Source organism: Geotrypetes seraphini, chromosome 9 (genome assembly GCF_902459505.1).
Source record: "Geotrypetes seraphini chromosome 9, aGeoSer1.1, whole genome shotgun sequence".
Classification (NCBI taxonomy): Eukaryota; Metazoa; Chordata; class Amphibia; order Gymnophiona; family Dermophiidae; genus Geotrypetes; species Geotrypetes seraphini.
The window spans coordinates 1,830,250-1,848,635 of record NC_047092.1 but is presented as its reverse complement, the minus strand read 5'-3'; the positions used below and the strand labels follow the sequence as shown (position 1 = coordinate 1,848,635).

At 42.5% G+C, this 18,386-nt stretch overlaps 1 protein-coding gene across 1 annotated transcript in view; it reads left to right on the top strand.

Moving 5' to 3' along the window:
* The window catches only part of SEMA3E (semaphorin 3E), a 131,108-nt gene extending 114,127 nt beyond the window's left edge, over window positions 1–16,981 (top strand). Inside the window, exons 11-17 of the mRNA XM_033959336.1 lie at window positions 2,267–2,489; window positions 3,684–3,775; window positions 4,841–4,882; window positions 5,963–6,129; window positions 8,620–8,687; window positions 9,709–9,848; window positions 15,245–16,981. Coding sequence (XP_033815227.1) covers window positions 2,267–2,489; window positions 3,684–3,775; window positions 4,841–4,882; window positions 5,963–6,129; window positions 8,620–8,687; window positions 9,709–9,848; window positions 15,245–15,697 — 1,185 coding nt within the window. The 3' untranslated portion in view covers window positions 15,698–16,981. The remainder of the gene's footprint in view (window positions 1–2,266; window positions 2,490–3,683; window positions 3,776–4,840; window positions 4,883–5,962; window positions 6,130–8,619; window positions 8,688–9,708; window positions 9,849–15,244) is intronic.
* Window positions 16,982–18,386: the final 1,405 nt, after the last annotated feature.

The window sequence follows — 18,386 nt, the reverse complement described above, 5'->3', positions numbered from 1 at the left end:
CAGCGAGCGACGTCGGACGGCATTCGTACATGCGCTGTTGTGAAACGATGACGTCACGTCACCGCATTGCATTCGTGCATGTGAGAATGCCATCCCGATGTCGCTCGTTCCAGAAGCTTTTCAAAACTCAGACAAAGTGCCGGGTTTTGAAAAGCCGTCTGGATCCCCGGACATGTCCTCAAATGGAGGAGAAGTCCGGGGAAATCCGGACGTCTGGTAACCCTAGGAATACTTCTCTTTTTCAAAAGCAAGGTTTTCTTATTCATTGGAGGATAAACCACTGGCAGATTGAGGGCCAAGTAGGGTTCTACAGGCAATTAGTGTCTCCCCCTGCTGGTGGGAAGTATGTATGGGTCCTGTTAATGTGGCCTAGTTGTTGGTAGAGGGATGGATCTTCTTTAAAGAATTCCTACGAACGTCCGAGCTGTTACCTGTTAGTTCTAAAAATGCTAATGTGGCTTTGTAAAGGATGGGGTAAGCCAGCTAGAAGATGCCACCCCCCCCAAAAAAAAAAAATGTTATACGACAGCCTTTATTAAAATTCCAAGAAAAATAAAACATTTGAATGGGTACATCTTTATATCTTTATGCTTGACTCAGTCCTTCCCTCTGAGTATCTTGGCCAGCTTTCTCCAAGATCTCTTCATCTGAGTTCCTGTCCAGGCTAAAATGTGTTCAAATAATATAAAGCACTCCTCAGAAGCTCAACTTTCTAGTCATCAGGATGCAAAACAAATGCTATGTTCAATTTCTGTTAGCACAGTCACTCTCTCCCTTTTAAGAAACAAACCGAAAACCTCACGGGCACCTCTAAGTTCAACAGCTCCACAGCAAAAGGCACCAGAGCAATTCTCCTCAGCAGTGGTCTCAAACTTGAGACCCGGGGGCCACATGTGGCCCGCCAGGTCCTATTGTGAGGCCCTCGGTCTGTTTATCATAATCACAAAAGTAAAGTAAAACAGTTTCTTGATCATTAGCTATAAATGACAATATTATTATTAAGACTTAGCCAAAAGAAAAGATTTATAAACTATAAAGAGTTTTACCTCATGCAAAATTGTCATTTCTTTAATAAGACATTAACTATTTTTTCTGAGGCCCTCCAAGTGCCTACAAATCCCAAATGTGGCCCTGCAAAAGGTTGGAGTTTGAGGCCACTGCTCTATAGCATTTGTCTTTTCTTTGCACTCAGCTCTCCTGCTATTCCTCCCAGAGAACTGCGGCTTGGGCAGGTTTTTAGACATATTTAAGTTTTGATATACTCAATACTGTTCAAAAACACATAAGAGAGAGACCCTGCTCAACAGAGATTACAGTTTATTCAAGATAGTCAAACAAGATAAATGAGAGATTAGAACATTTCATTTATTATGGAAATGGCCAATGGAATGCAGTGAAGGCCTTCAAGGGATTCACCCCACCCCGTAAAAGCCCTGAGGGTATTGCTCTGAATTTTACTGGTTGAACAGGCAACAGACAGATGCTGCTCAGCCAATCAAATTCAGATCAGTACTATCAGGGCCTTCAGGGGGGATCAGAGAATCCCCAGCCCAAGAGCCCTGCATTTTTTTTTTCTTTTTGATGCAGTTTGACTGGTCGAGCAGGCTGCCTACTCAACAAATCAAACTGCATCAAGGAAAAAGTAAAAAATACAAATAAAAAAGCAAGGCTGTAGAGCTGGGGATTCACTGAATCCTCTGAAAGCCCTCACCGCACGCCACTGGGAATGACTGGAACAACTTGGGTATTAAATTAATGAATAAGGGGGCTATGAATTAAGGTGGGCTTTAAACTGGATTTGAAAGGGCGTACTGACTCAGAAAGTCTAAGCCAGTAGATGATGGTGGAGTAGGGCACAGATAAGTGTGACTTACCGGCTGAAAGAAGTTCCTGGAGAGGGGTGAGTTACATTCAGGTACACTAGGGAAAAGAGAAGAGATAGACTGAAGAGCTGTAGAAAGAATTCATTTGTAAATCATTAAGAGAAGTTTGATATTGTGAAGTGACTTGAGAAGAGGGGTTGTGTAAGCGTAGTCACACTAGCAGAAGGCATGACTTATCTTCCTGAGGCAACGGAGTTAAGTGACTGGCCATTTCAGCAGGATTTGAACCCTGGGTATCCTGGCGCTCTCTTTGCATTCTCCTCAATTATAGAGCCTGCCCAGATTGCAAGAAATACAACAGAGCTGCCATAATAGCCACTGTGTTGTCATCAGCCTCAGTCCCATTCTTATTGATAATAAAGTACAAATTATCTGTATTACAGTGTGCAAGCAAGATTAATGGCGGTCACTACGACAGCACCAAAGATTACTCAGATGATGTGGTAAGATTTGCGAGAAGCCACCCACTGATGTACGAGCCTGTTAAACCAGCTCACAAGAGGCCAGTTCTTGTCAAAACTGATGGGAAGTACAGTCTGAAGCAAATTGTAGTGGATCGAGTGGAGGCAGAAGACGGACAGTATGATGTCTTGTTTATTGGAACAGGTAAGACTTTTCTGCCCATCCCCCTCTAGCAGATGGGGACCATCCACTCGCCATGATGGCTTTCCACAAGCAACAGAATAGCCAGGCATTGCCATCTTTGATGGCCTCAGTTGGCGTGGCTCAATTCATCAGTAGGTTTCTACAACATGTTCTCCAGGGCTCTCTCACCTTCAGGAAGCTTCATGGAATATGTGGCAGGAGCATCCGGTAGGTAGGCAGTGGGCCCAATATGGCTCTTTTAAAATCTATGAAGAATGGGAGGGGCATGTTGGTGATAGAGAGGCTTTAATACCCCTTCATTAACCTCCACCTCTCCCCTACCGAACCCCCCCCCAACTCCCCCCTCTCCCCCTTACTTCTCTTCGCTGTTCGCAACTCTGATCAATCTTGTATGGAACTACTTGTAACTCTGTTTAATTAATGTGAACCGCCTAGAACTCATCTGGGTATGGCGGTATATACAAAAATAAAGTTATTATTATTATTAAATGCAGCAGCTTACTGCCTATTTTCTGCATCCCATGCTGCCGAGAAAGATAGATTCTATGATTACCATGTTTCCCCGAAAATAAGACAGGGTCTTATATTAATTTGTGCTCCATAAAACGCACTAGGGCTTATTTTCAGGGAAACATGGTATCTACCCTTGACACATGCCATGTTTAGAAGCCAGGATACCCTGTGCACCAGAGCATGACACCAGAAAGCCTTTAAAGACTACCTCCAGAACCACACGATCACCATATTTTCCAAGACTATGCATACTGAAAAAGAGAGTGTCCTCACTAGGATAGGAACCACATCCTCAGCAAGAAAACACCGTACCGTGTTATACCTATCTCTCCTTCCTATCCCTTTGTGCACTGGAACCCCACCGACCCTCCCACCCTGAACCTTACATACCTCTGAAGTCTTCCCTCTGCCACGTTACTGAAATTCTGTAACTTCATCCAATTAAGCACAAACCTGAAGCAATGGGATATGTGAAAAGTCAAAAAGGACTTTAGGAGAAAGGAATTTGAACCTTCTCTTTCCCGGTTTTAAGATGACTGCTCAAAGCACTAGATTACTTGTCCACTCTGATTATCGTCAATAACTGTTGTGCAGAAAATAAAAAAACAGAAGCATTTAAATAGAGGAGGTCCTTTGAACTTAATCCACAGTTTCATGCTGGGCTTTCTTATGTGCTTTCAGATAATGGAATTGTCCTTAAGATCATTACAATATACAACAAGGACATGGAATCAACAGAGGAAGTGATTCTGGAGGAGCTACAAGTTTTTAAAGTAAGCCTTAAACGTAACTGGAAAGATGCTATCCCTATTGAGTTACAGATCTGACAAATGAACCCCTAATCTGCACAGAAGGAAGACTTCCCAAATTACAGGAAGATAAAATATGCCCTACTAGGTCAAACCAATTGTCTTGAAATCGGATTGGATGCAGTATCACATTTTAGCAGGCAATGGCTGTTACCTCTGCTCCTGATCAATGAAACATAGGCTGCGGAACGCTTTTTTGTTTGCACTAAATCAGTTAGCGTGTCTTAGTAAAAGGATCCCTGTGGTTGTTAAAAAAAGACTGTTCCTGTTTTACTATAGAAATATCCTTGATCAGCTTCAAAGAAGGGGTGAGGGGGAGAAGTTGGGTTGAACTAACGTCTTTTTAAGTAGCACCTCAAAGTGTGTTACATCCAGGTACACTAGGGATGCCAAAAAGACAGGATCCCATGTGCACTGGGCATTATTCTATTGGGGGGGGGGGGGCTGTACACATGGACAGAGCATGAGGGGGCCTTGTGTGTGTCTCTCAGTTACATGTGTAGTTTACAGAATAATATAAACTAATACCAACTTCCATCTGCCATTGACATGACATAAGAAGGTGCCAATGCTGACCTAGCTCTAATATTCTATAAAATAATCTTGATTGTATAGAATCTGGCACTGGGACTGAGGCACCAATTTATGGAATCACCCTTTAGACATTTCTGCACAAATTTATTTTAGAACCCGAGACAATTGAAGCTTAAGATCATAAGGGACTGGTGGTGTGATTCGAACCTGGGCTTCCCCAGTTTACCATGCACTGCTCTAGCCATTAGCTACCTCCACTGGGGTTTCAGTTACTCTATGCTATCAGTTTATACTTGGCTTGCTTTATTCATTCTGTTTTTGTTTTTAAATGACATTGATTTCTGTCAAAATTAATTTATGGAACAGCTCCTATTTACAAAATATGTACATTAACCTTGTTAAAGCCGATGGACTCTTCTGCAATGACTGAAGCCATAAATGCAGAGCTTTGCCAGTGTGTGCTAGAAATTTCAGTCTCAATCTCTCTCTCTTTAGGTCCCGGTTCCTATTATTTCCATGGACATCTCTGTTAAAAGGGTAAGCTACTACTAGATTCAAGGTTGATTGACATGGCATATACGAAAGTATGTGGTGTCTCACCCCAGCGTAAGCTATTGAAGATGGGAGCTGCGTAATTTCCCAAAAGGCTCAGTGAACATAGAGCTTTTTGTAAAATACGTGCAAGGATGTAAGTTCCAGCAGCCACACATGGAACTGTCAAACCTTAATTCCCCTCAATCACTGGGGCACATTCCAAGTAGAGAATGACAAATTCCCTGCAGGAACTCATTTTCCCGTCCCGTTCCAGTGAGTTCTTTTCCTGTCCCTATCCCATTCCTGCAAGCTCTGTCCTCATCTGCACAAGCCTCAAACATTTTAAAATCATAAATGTTTGAGATTTGTGCAGTTAAGGTTGAGCTTATAGGAATGGGGCAGGAACAGGGACAGGGACAAAACTTGCTGGGACAGGATGGGGAAATTGAGTTCCTGCAAGAAGTAGGAAAAATTTGTGCAGGGCAGGATTAATTGGTCCAGGGCCCCTAGGCACACAAGTACACTGGGCCCCCTGCCCCGCCCCACCCCTCCATGCACCCAGGCGGAAACAGGAAGCTGCGTCAGAGGGAAGCTTTGGGCAAGCAGCACCGCTTGCAAAATTACAGTTCCCGTTGCCTTTCTTACCCGCGTTGCTTTCCGTCGATGCCAATCGGGGAGGGGGGGGGGAGCCGCGTTGCCGATCGATGCAACCCTAAGAGCACAGTATGAGGAAATGCATGAAGATTCTTTACACTACACTGTGATGGGCATTAGATGCTGGAACGGTAGAAATTCATTGAGGTTTTTTTTCCAGGCAATGTGTTCTTCATTAAGATTTATTTATTCCAGTATTTATATACCACTTGTGGCCTAACTGGTTTACGTTCAGGTACTCAACCATTTTTCCCTATCTAATGGACCTGGGGCAATGAGGGTTAAGTGACTTGCCCAGAGCCACAAGGAGCAGCGTGGGATTTGAACCTACAATCTCAGGGTGCTGAGGCTGTAGCTCTAATCACTGGACCACCCACTCTCAGAGCTGCTCATTCGAAAGCTAACAACTTTGTGTTGTTCCTTCCGTAGCAAAATCTATACATCGGGTCTAAGGCTGGCATTTCCCAAGTCAAGTTTCATCAGTGTGATATGTATGGCAAAGCCTGTGCCGACTGCTGCCTCGCTAGAGACCCGTATTGCGCCTGGGATGGCATGTCTTGTTCCAGGTATTATCCATCAGGAACACAGGCAAAGAGGTAATTACGTCAACATTTTACCAGCAATAGGCTCCAGTTTTGAAACAAGTTGTACCACAAAATAGGAAGAATTCCTTCAAGGTCTGTAAAAATTGAAAACCTTAATTATATTTCTTCCAAAATAATATTCTGGTCAATATTCAAACTGCAGCAGTCAGCTTTTTTTACAAAACGTTCTGATCACCAAGGGCAGAAATAGCCCCACGTATTCCATGCTGGCTCTTATACGGCTAACGACATTCAAAATCCAGGTCTAATTGTTTAAGCGCTCACTCCTGGGTCTTATGAGGACCCTGGCCGAATCTCAGCAGAGAGCTGCATAAGACAATTATTCGGGTCATGGTCAATGTGTGAGTATCAGGTGTCGAGTGAGCATTGGCCAAGATCTACCTAGGTCCTAACCTCCTCCTTTCTACTCCTGGATCAGTGTTATCTACCCGGCCACCTCCTAATCTTTGCTACCCCACCCTTTCTATTCATCCTCCTCCCCCCTCTGAAGAAAATATCAAGAAGCCTGACCTCAGTCCCCTATGGGTCTACCTTTGCTGTTTCCTGATGGTCAAGGGAGGCAGCGCGATGATATCACATGTAGCGCACATGCGTTGATGTCCTCCCGACGTGGTCATGACATGGAAGCTTTCAAAACCCGAACAAAGGGCCTGTTCTTGAAAGCCATCCAGACATGTCCTGTAAAGAGAGGGCATGTCTGGGAAAATCCGAACGTCTGGAAACTTTAGGTTAAGGAAAGGCCATTTAGAGGGACTCTTCGGCAGTGCCATCCGGTAAGGATAGTCCTGGACAAGCAATTCCGATGGCAAGAGCCTCTCTTGGCACTTAACATTGCTTTGAATATTGGCTCATTGAGTTCAGCTTTAAATATAATGAAATAGTCAGAATTAGGGTTACCAAAAAAAGAGGGTGCACGACCCCACCCACAGTCCTGCCTACCTTTCACCTATTTCCTTGCTTTCAGTGCTTCTCTCTCTTTCTTCCTCCAACCCTCCTCCCCCCCGGGTGCTTCTATTTCTTTCTCTCCTTCCAACCCACAATCCACCCCGAAGGTGTCTCCCTCTCTCTTCTTTCAATCTCCTCTCCTGTTGTTTCTGTCTTTTCCCTCCCATTCACTACCCTACTCCATGCTCTTTTCTCCAGCATTCTCTCCTTTGAGAACAAGAGAATATATGAAAACTGTTAGATAAGAAGAATTTTACTGCAGTGTCCATTTGTATTATTCAGTGAATAAGTGGTAAATGATCTGTAGGAAGGTCCTTAATCATGCCGGGAAACAGTACTATTGATTAATTTCTGTACCTTGGTAATCAGCAAGTGAAAGAAAAAAAAAAAAAAAAGTTCAAATTAAAATACGTTATTGATAACCTTCATTACAGCACGGTCTGATCATTGGCTGTCTTTCATCTGGTTTAAGAAATCCCGCCCTCCCCTCCCCCCACTCTTCCCCCTTTTCAAACTGCATATTACTTACAGCTAGCTCTGAAAAAGGATTACATTCAAGACCAGCACTATCTGTTAGGACTGAATGAAATGAAATCTAGCATCTCTTCACAAAGTAATTTAGGGGCCTCTTAATTAAACTGCAGTAAGGTTTTAGCATTTATTACAGAGACTGTGTGTAAGGGCACCTGCTATAGGCATCACTTACAACACCTATTTTAAGCATATAAAAACATGACGGCAGTTAAAGACTAAATGGCCCATCCAGTCTGCCCACCCACGGCATCTACTATGTCTTCCTCTCCATCAGAGATGCCATGTACCTGTCCCAAGCTTTCTTGAATTCAAACACAATAGAAACATGAAGGCAGATAAAGGCCAAATGACACATCCAGTCTGCCCACCCGCAGCGTCTACTATCTCCTCCTCTCCCTATTGGCTAAGACTCTTAACATTTGCATCTCCTCTTCCTATAGGCTAAGGCTCTTTACACCTGCATTGTGATGTCATAGAGCTTTATGGTTCTAGAAACATAGAAAACGCAATGGCCGATAAAGGCCAAATGGCCCATCTGCAGCATCCACTATCACCTCCTCGCATTAATCCCCTCCTTTATAAAGCCGTACTAGCGTTTTTAGCGCCAGCCACTGTGGTAACAGCTCGGACACTCATTGGAATTCTATGAGCGTTGGAGCTTTTACTGCGGCGGCTGGCGCTAAAAACGCTAGTGCAGCTTTGTAAAGGAAGGGGAAAGAGATCCCAAAAGGACTTTCATTAATAATGATATGGGAAAAGTGAACAATACATCCCATGGCTTTCAAGTTGTTAGCAAATGTGTGTGCACTCTCAGAAAAAGTATGCACTAGTTTACCACAGGTTAATTCATTTGGGAAGTGGCCAATCCTCTTTGACTGACTAAATAGAATTACATTCATCCTTTATTTCTTGTTTGTCAGCTTTTTCCCCAGTATTGGTGCAGATTTTTCGAGTACTGTGAACTAACTTGTTTTCAAGAAAAATCCCTTTTGTGTTTCTCAGGCGTTTTCGAAGGCAAGATGTTCGTCATGGAAATGCCATCCAGCAGTGCCTGGGACAGCAGTTCACTGGTAAGAAAGTCCAGGCCACAGCCTAGAACAAGCTCTACAGGGTAAAAGTGTCTGACGTATTATCAAACAGGGCCCAGATATGAAGTCGTGGGCACTGGCTGGTGTATTCTTGAGGTCCAAAACATTTAATTATGCTAATATTAAACTACTGCTGCTTGAGGTTATTGATTTTTTTTTTTTCCTGCATTGACAGTATTGAATTTTAATCATTTTCACTGTAGACTGGAGGACTGCGTCTTTTTAATGAATGTTTCTTTTCACTGTTTATCAAATCTGTCCAGCACTTCAAGAAACGCTGGGCTTTTTATCAAAATCTATAGTTACACTACAAAGCCGTTCCTTATCCGCAATATCAAAACCTCCTAATGGATGCTTGGGTTTTTAATTTGGGGAAAAAAATATCCCTTCAAAAGCAAAATGATAAATAAGACATTTGATCGATTTTGTTTCTTATATTAAAGTTTTGTGGACCATTTTTATTATGTAACACTTTTGTATTATAATACTGGGCGCGTGCATAGTTATATGGATTATTATCATACATTTTTCATGCAGAAGGATTCATATCCAGCAATATATTCAAGCATATAATTAACATGAACTAAATATGAGATGTGCTCAGTGCTCCTGCAACCAAGTCTAATTGCGAGAGGAACCGTTGCATTGCCATGTTCCTCAGTATCACAACTATACTTTCAAACCCAGAACTCAAGAGAACAATAATAAAGGCGTCCCTTATCTTTACGTGAACTGCGGAGCTTTTAAGTGGCAAGGAACCTCTCAGTGATCGCACATAAGTTCTTAAAAATGATCCAGAGTCCATTGACACATGTTTCTCCAGTTTGAAAAAGATTGAGATAGACTTTTTGTGCTAGTCTTTATTTTTTTTTTATGCCACTTAGATGTCCTTTTGAAAATGGTTCTTCCTATAAAATACACGATGAGGGCTGTCCCTCTTATCTATAGTAGGTCAAGAAATTCTTCAACAGGCAGAGAACTATAACCACTCTTTTCTCTGCAGGTGAAACATTTGAGAAGACCGAGGAGCAACTGGTTTACGGTGTGGAATACAACAGCACCCTCCTGGAGTGTTCCCCGCGCTCTTTGCAAGCGAAAGTTCTATGGTTTCTGCAGAAAGCAAATGAAGCAAGGGCGGAGGAGGTAAGCGTTCATCGACTTTCTTCTAGAATTTTGAAATAGATAATGAAACTTAATATATCTTAAAGTTAATTTTAGAAAGTGAAAATAGGTCAAAACGAAGTGCTAACCACAAAGGATGCAGGAGATTGTAGAACAGAAAAGACATGATTGGGGATGGACATTTGGCTTAAAACTCCCCAACCTGCGCTTCCATGCCACCTACCATCCCTTCCTCTATGCATCTTCCGTGCTTTCTTGAGTTTCAGTACAATCCTCGTCTCCACCACCTCCTCCAGGAGATCATTCCATCAATTCATCACCCTTTCTTTAAATAAGTATTTCCTGAGATTACGCCCGAGTCTAACCTCTTTCACACCCTCATTCAACTGAAGGAGTTTCCTAGAGAATGGTGGAAGCGTTGTTCTGGTGGCCCTTAAAAATTGATGTCCATTTCACAATTTACAATTGCCGCTGAAAGTACAGAAACTCCACTCTACCCTCCAAACTCCACACCTGAAAGCAAACCTGGAAACACCTGTATACTGGGGATTTCTTTGGTGTCTAATGGTGGGGGCAGGAGTAGGGTTACCAGATTGATTTCCCCAGACATGTCCTCGGGTCCAGACAGCTTTTCAAAGCCCGGCACTGTGTCCAGGTTTTGAAAAGCGTCCAACATTGGGACGGCATCCACAAATGCACAGATGCAACATCATTGTGTCGCATGTGCGCATGCATGCAATTGTATCACAAGCGTGGATGCCGTCCCGACACACGGACAGGTTAAAGGGGGTGAGGCTGGGGGCGGGACGGGGTGTGATGTGGGCGGAACTGGGCAGACCTGGGGGCGTGGCCATGGGTCCGGATTTTCCTTAGGGAAAATCTGGTACCCCTAGGCAGGAGCAATCTCTGGATAGTCCGAGGAAAGGGACTTGGGAGTTCTGATCAACAAGTTGATGAAGCTATCCACGCAATGTGTGGCGGCGGAGAAAAGGGCGAACAAAATGCTAGGAATAATCAAGAAGGGGGATCATGAACAGATCGGAGAAGGTTATCAAGCCGTTGTACGGGGCCATGATGCGCCCTCACCTGGAATACTGCGTCTAGCACTGTATGTTTAGGCGCTTCCTGAATTCCTCGTAAGTGGAGGGCGAGAGCAATTGTTTTAGGTCTTTGCCACATAATGCTGCTTGATGTGAGAGAAGGTGTTCGTAGTGTTTTTTTAATTTGCAACCTCTGACTGGGAGGGAAACGAAGTTCAGGTGTGAGATTCTCTGGTCGCCATACATGAAGAAAGACACGGTACTACTCAAAAGGGTCCAGAGGAGAGCGACTAAAATGGTTAAGGGGCTGGAAGAGTTGCCATACATGAGAGATTGGAGAAACTGGGCCTCTTCTCCATTGAAAAGAGAAGACTGAGAGGGGATATGATCGAAACATTCAAGGTACTGAAGGGGATAGACTTAGTAGATAAGGTCAAGTTGTTCACCCTCTCCAAGGTAGGGAGAACGAGAGGGCACTCTCTAAAGTTAAAAGGGGATAGATTCCGTACAAACGTAAGGAAGTTCTTCTTCACCCAGAGAGTGTTAGAAAACTGGAACGCTCTTCTGGAGTCTGTTATAGGGGAAAACACCCTCCAGGGATTCAAGACAAAGTTGGACAAGTTCCTGCTCAACTGGAATGTACGCAGGTGAGGCTGGACTCTTTTAGAGCACTGGTCTTTGACTTGGGGGCCGCTGCGTGAGCGGACTGCTGGGCACGATGGACCACTGGTCTGACCCAACAGCAGCAATTCTTATGTTTTTTTGGTGTTGGGCTCAAAATGGTGCCAATTTCTCTCCAGATGTAGTGCATAATTTTACCTTAATAATGGCCACTGGAATGTGTTGGGGGGGAGAGGGGGGGATATTACAACATTCCAAGATGCATTTGTTAGTCTCAACTCCACAGATGCTTTTTTTATGATTCTGTGGATTGCACTTTATAATAACATTTCAAATGAAACAGTATCTCACATACCATCTTCCATTAGCATTTTGTCATCTGCAGAGAAGGAACGTTTGGGTAGGGGTTGGACAGGACTGCAAAATTCTCTTGCATTGCCGGTGCTCATAGAACTGAATGTCCTGGACCCACAGGGTTATCATTTAGTATTGAAGCCTATAAGGCCAATACTTTGCCCATCCTATTCAGCAACATGTACGATTGAATGTACTCTACAAAATTCTATGTAACATATCCTCTGGGAGACTGTTCCACGCATCCACCACTTTTCTGTAAAAAAGTATTTCCTTAGATTATTCATAAGCCTATTGCCTTTGAACTTCATCCCATGCCTTCTCACACTGGAGTTTCCTTTCAAATGAAAGAGACTCTCCTCATTCAAATTTATGCCACATAGGTATTTAAAAGTCTCTATTATATCTCCTCTCTCCTGCCTTTCCTCCTAAGTATACAGATTGAGATCTTTAGGTCTGTCCCCATATGCCTTATCATGAAGACCATGCACCATTTTAGTAGCCTTCCTCTGGACCAATTCCATCTTGTTAACATAGAAACATGATGGCAGATAAAGGCCAAATGGCACATCTATTCTGCCCGTCTGCAGTAACCATTATCTCTTTCTCTCTCCGAGAGATCCCACGTGCCTATCCCAGGCCCTTTTGATTTCAGACACAGCTTCTGTCTCCACCACCTCTTCTAGGAGACTGCTCCATGCATCTACCACCCTTTCTGTAAAAAAAGTATTTCCTTAGATTACTTCTGAGCCTATCACCTCTTAACTTCATCATATGCCCTCAGATTCCAGAGCTTCCTTTCAAATGAAAGAGACTCAATTCATGCGCATTTACGCCACGCAGGTATTTAAACGTCTCTCCCGCCTTTCCTCCAAATTGTACAGATTGAGATCTTTATGTCTGTCCCCATACGCCTTATCACGAAGACCACACACCATTTTAGTAGCCTTCCTCTGGACCAACTCTGTCCTTTTTATATCTTTTTGAAGGTGCGGCCTCCAGAATTGTACACAATATTCTAAATGAGGTCTCACCAGAGTCTTATACAGAGACACAAATACCTCCTGTATCCTACTGGCCATAGGCAACCTAGGCAACCTAGTATCCTTCTAGCTTTCGCCATCGCCTTTTCAACCTGTTTGGCCACCTTAAGATCATCACATACAATCACACCCAAGTCCCGCTCCTCTTTTGTACATGTGGGTTGACTGATTTGTGTGTATATATTGAATATATGATTTGTTTACCTATCTCTGTTGAGTGCATAGGTAGGTTTCACCATCTAACGTTCTTGCAGTCCTCACATGTTCATTGGGAACAGTATATCAAAACCAGAAAAAAACAACTCCACAAACCATATCCAATGCCAGACTCCAGCAATGAATACCTGTGGTTACTGGTTGATATTCAGTACCCAGACCCGCATAGATAAGTACGAAAGATAGGACAGTATGATATACTGTAAAAGTTAGTCCTATCTCCCCACCGGCCAGAGGATGCAAATATAAAAGATATCATCAACAACTGCTATCGTATCAAGCAGCAACATGGGGTAAAGACCTAGAAAAACTAATTGCACACACGAACAATTATGGAGAATTTAGGAAACACCTAAAAAAACTTACCTGTTCCTGAAATACCTAGACAACGAACCAGGCCATCAACCCCCCTTGTAACATCATCATATACCAGAACTTGTAAAATGCTAACCCTAACCCTACACACAAACTGTTGGTACTATTATTAATGATGACATTATCAGATGCACACTGTTATTCTCTTCAATTCGTTGTATGTACAGCTCTATTCATTGTATCTACAGCTATTATTTATTGTATTTACAGTTTCTATTTAATGTAAACCGCCTAGAAGTCGCAAGATTGCTGGCGGTATATAAGAATAAAGTTATTATTATTATTAATGTTTAGCTATGTGGTCACAGGCACTGAATATGGACGGTGCCTGCATTTGCTCCTCCCCAATTTGACCCACAGACCGCCCCAGCACTAAGTGGGCAATGCCATGGCAGTCAGTGGCACTTCCGTTAACTACCTCTGACTTAATATTAGCAGCAAATTCACAGATCAAACGCTTTCCTGTAGGGTATCCACAATAATGAATAATCAAATAAACCCTACATCGGACAAACTACAGAACTCTTTTTTGGACTGTTCAGAAGTGTCCGTTGCTATCAAATATTTAATTCAGCAACTAGTTGCCAACTGTCCACTCCTCATACATCCGATATAGCTATGTTTTGATTCCTGTCCAAGAGGGCGTGTGCGCTAAAGGAGTCCGTTTGCCCTGACGCAGGAATCGAAACAAAGCTATGTCAGACGTACGAGGAGGTGACAGTTGGCCACTAGTTGCTAAGTAAATGTTTGCTAGCAACGGACACTTCTGACTTCAAATTGGCAGTTCGGATACGCAGCACAATTTATGAAGGCAGGAGCCTCTGCTGCCCAGTCTAAGCATTTGTATGGCCTGGTCAATACATTCTATAAGTCTGATATCTTGAGGTGATCAACAAATACATTTTGGCTGCATAAAGTCAGTCTCTATTATCAAAATGTATCTGCATGACTTGGGCTGGGATTAGAGATGTCCTGGAGCAGGGCCAAAACTGACATGGACTATAATGATATTCAACTGTAATCCAGCAGAACCAGGCCTAACTTGATTGCAGGTCGTGTAAATTCTGGTGATGAGCTTGTGACTTAGATCCATGAACTCAAACATCAAATTCTAGTACCATTATATGAAATGTTAAATCTCTATGAAAACATAAGATTTACAAAGACTAGGAGACACTCAATGACATTACAGAGTAATATTCTTAAAAACAATAGGAGAAAATATTTTTTTCACTCAGAGAATAGTTAAGCTCTGGAACACGTTGCCATAGGATGTGGTAAGAGCGGTTACGGTAATTTGCAACCTCTGACTGGGGGGGAAACGAAGTTCAGGTGTGAGATTCTCTGGTCGCCATACATGAAGAAAGACACGGTACTACTCAAAAGGGTCCAGAGGAGAGTGACTAAAATGGTTAAGGGGCTGGAAGAGTTGCCATACATGAAAGATTGGTTTTAAAAAAAGGTTTGGACAAGTTCCTGGAGAAAAAGTTCATAGTCTGCTTGCCCTGGATCGGTGGCATGGAATGCTGCTACTATTTGGGTTTTTGCCAGGTACTTGTTACTTGGATTAACCTCCGTGAAGACAGGATACTGGGCTGGATGGAGCATTTGTCTGACCCAATAAGGCTATTCTTTTATTCTTATGTAGAAAGATTAACCAATTAGCCGCATGCTGTTAATTTTACTCCATGTCACCGATTATTGGTTCAGTAAAATTATATCTTGTTTAGAAATATGTTACTGATACAGTTTTACACATTTTTCTCAGATCAGGGCAGATGACAGAATGAGGAAAACAGACCTTGGCCTCCTCATCCTGAAATTGCAGCGCACAGATGCGGGGCTTTATTTTTGTCGAGCGGTAGAGCATGGTTTCAGCCACACCATCAGGAAAATCACACTGGAGGTGGTGGAAGAAGAACGTGTGGATGAAATGTTCCACAAAGAGGATGACGAGGAGATGGCTCACAAAACACCGTGCCCCGTGCAGAGCAGTATCCCACAGGCCTCGAGGCCCTGGTACAAGGACTTCCTGCAGCTCATTGGGTACAACAATTTCCAGAGGGTCGAGGAGTACTGTGAGAGAGTGTGGTGCACAGACAAGAAAAGGAAAAAGTTAAAGATGTTCCCATCAAAGTGGAAGCATTCTAGTCCACAGGAGAGGAAGGCAAAAGCCAAAGCAGAGCACCACCGCACACCCAGACAAGCACCAGGCTCCTGATGGTACTGAACTCTTATTAAAACATTTATTCAGTAGTCTAAACGGAGCACATTACAACAGATTACTTGCAGATACGATGAATCCTGCCCTCTACGAATTTACGACCTGGGTCAAAAGCGACTTGCCCAAGGTCTCATGGATGTCAGTGGCACTCGTATGAACCCCACATTATTTGAACTACTAGCCCTCGTCCTCTATCCCTGCACCTCAAAACAGAAGGGAACCAATTGCTCTCAGGTACCCAGACAAGTTTCTGTAGGCCTAGAAATATAAAAAGGACTGGGGGAAAGACGAGAAATGTTTCGGTAACCTGCAGTTCTGGTCTATGTCATTAGTAATCCACTTTTACACTACTAAACTGGGTTTTTAAAAAAAGCATATTTGATGTACTTTTCCAGTTATAGACAATAAAATGTTCCATTTTCTGCAATTTCGGACAGGTTTATCGGAGCAAGATGATATGTTTTACGTATTTATGACAACTTGGACTGTCAATCTCTTCTACGAATATTTGAAACTCCTGAGAGAGAGGAGGTTTCTGCCCCACACCTTTCAAAATATAAAAGACCTGCGTGGTTCTATCCTTCTGCCCATTCATAACTTCCCATTGGGCTGCCACGGAGTCTTCTAAGCCTGTGGTCTTCTCCCTTTACATATCTATCATGTGTACTTGGGTTCTGCCACTCTTTTGGCTTCACAGCAACACTGAGTATCTGTGGTTTCTGGATCAGATACTCTAGGTTGAGAAAGCCTGCTTGTTTACTGTGAGTACAAGACATGGTAGAAACCACTGCTTTGTGGTTTAGACGTGTCAAATTTCCCCTGCAGTGTTTACCCCTGATACACCCTGAGGGCAAAACATGGCCATGTCGGGTCTTTGTTGCTAAATAATCATACGATATCTACTTGGACTAATCTGCTTCCTGGTTGTTGGAGTGCCTCTATATTGGGTGTATTGCCGAGGCACTGATGCGTCTGTGAAATTAACTGTGGGCATCCATGAAAATTAGCTGTCGATGGCTGGAAGCAGACCATTCATCCTGTCAGCTATATTGTGGTGCAGACTATCAACCATTCTTGCTTGTTTCTCTTCTCTCTGTGTTCTCCAGAAAGTCTATTGAGATTTGTATACAAAGGTACAGGATTGTCTTCCTATTTCAATATCTTTCATGATAACTTATGTCACACTAATGGATTGTTGCAGTTTTCCTGCAAAAAAAAAAAAAAAATCAAAGAAATTATTACATTCCACATTATTGTCACAATAGTGTAACTGTGATACCAGGAATGTGTGGAAAGCCTCAAAATGTGTTCACAGTATATAACACTGAGGAATAATCTGAAAAATGGAAATGTGTTTCTATGTTAATAGCTGTGAAAGTTTCAAGCTTGTAACTGCTGAATGCTTTTGAGTGGGATTAAACAAGTCACTATATCTGTACTTGCCATTAAGACAGAACGTCAGCACAAACCCAATTGAATGACTTAATTTTGCAATTTCTCTCCTGATTTTAAAATGAAAACAAAAGTTGAGTTTCAGATACGACACTTGAGAGCGAAGTGTAACGTTTAACCAGGCTCTTCTGAAATGTTGGAGGTCAAAAGCCACGTTCACACTCATGCACTAGGAAACACTGAGCAAGACACTGCATCACCTATGGCTTATAATTAGATGGTAATTACATGGAGTGTTAACTATATAACCTTTCTTGTATAACACTGAATGTAATAAAAGACAAAAGGCAGGCATGCCAGTAATTAAACGTGCCAAAGAACCTTTGGTGGTGTACGATGAGTTTTCAATTTGCGATCCACACATATTTCGAAGAGTCCTATGCTCCAGTCCTGGGACAGATTGCATGACGAATAATTTGACAAGCAGCAAAAATAAAATAAAATCATCGTAATCGGACAACAATGAAATTGGCAATGCTTTCCAAGATCTGCCTCTTCGGTTCTTGTTTTAAACCTTCCTTGAGCATAGAATTTTCTAAAACTCCATTGCCAATTTCTTTGGATAACTCAACATTTTTAACTAATCTAGTCTTTGACTTATATACCGGGTCATCTCCCAACGGAGCTCGACTCAGTTCACAATTAATTAAGACTAGAGTACATAAGAAGAGGAGCATGAGAGGAGGCAAGTGTTATAATGCTATCACTTCGTTGATACTTTAGGTAAACCATTTAGATATTGTGTATACAGCAAAGTTTTCAAGGCTGACCTAACAAGCTAATAGAGTAAGGAAGGCCATTCCAAATCTCTACAAGCTTGATAACAAAAGATTGGCTAAGCTTCCCAGCAGATTTAATTCCCTTAAAGGAGGGGAATGATAGCTTATGTCTCTGTGTATTCTTTGAATAGCAAGATCTGAGGGTATTCCAATACTGTATAAAAGGGCCCAAAGAGTCAAATATTCCATAAAGGAGCTTAAAAGTTACACGTACACATTTAAACTGGATCCTAAAATGGACTGGGAGCCAGTGAAGCTTTCTCAACAGAGGAGAAACATGATCGTACTTTCTTTTCCCCAAAATAAGTTTAGCTGCCATATTTTGTATTAACTGAAGTCGTTTTAGACTACTCTGCTTGATGATCAGACAGAATTACACTAGTCATAAGAACATAAGCAGTGCCTCTGCTGGGCAAGTTCAGCAGATTGTACCAACACTGAAAAATGTTCTTGAT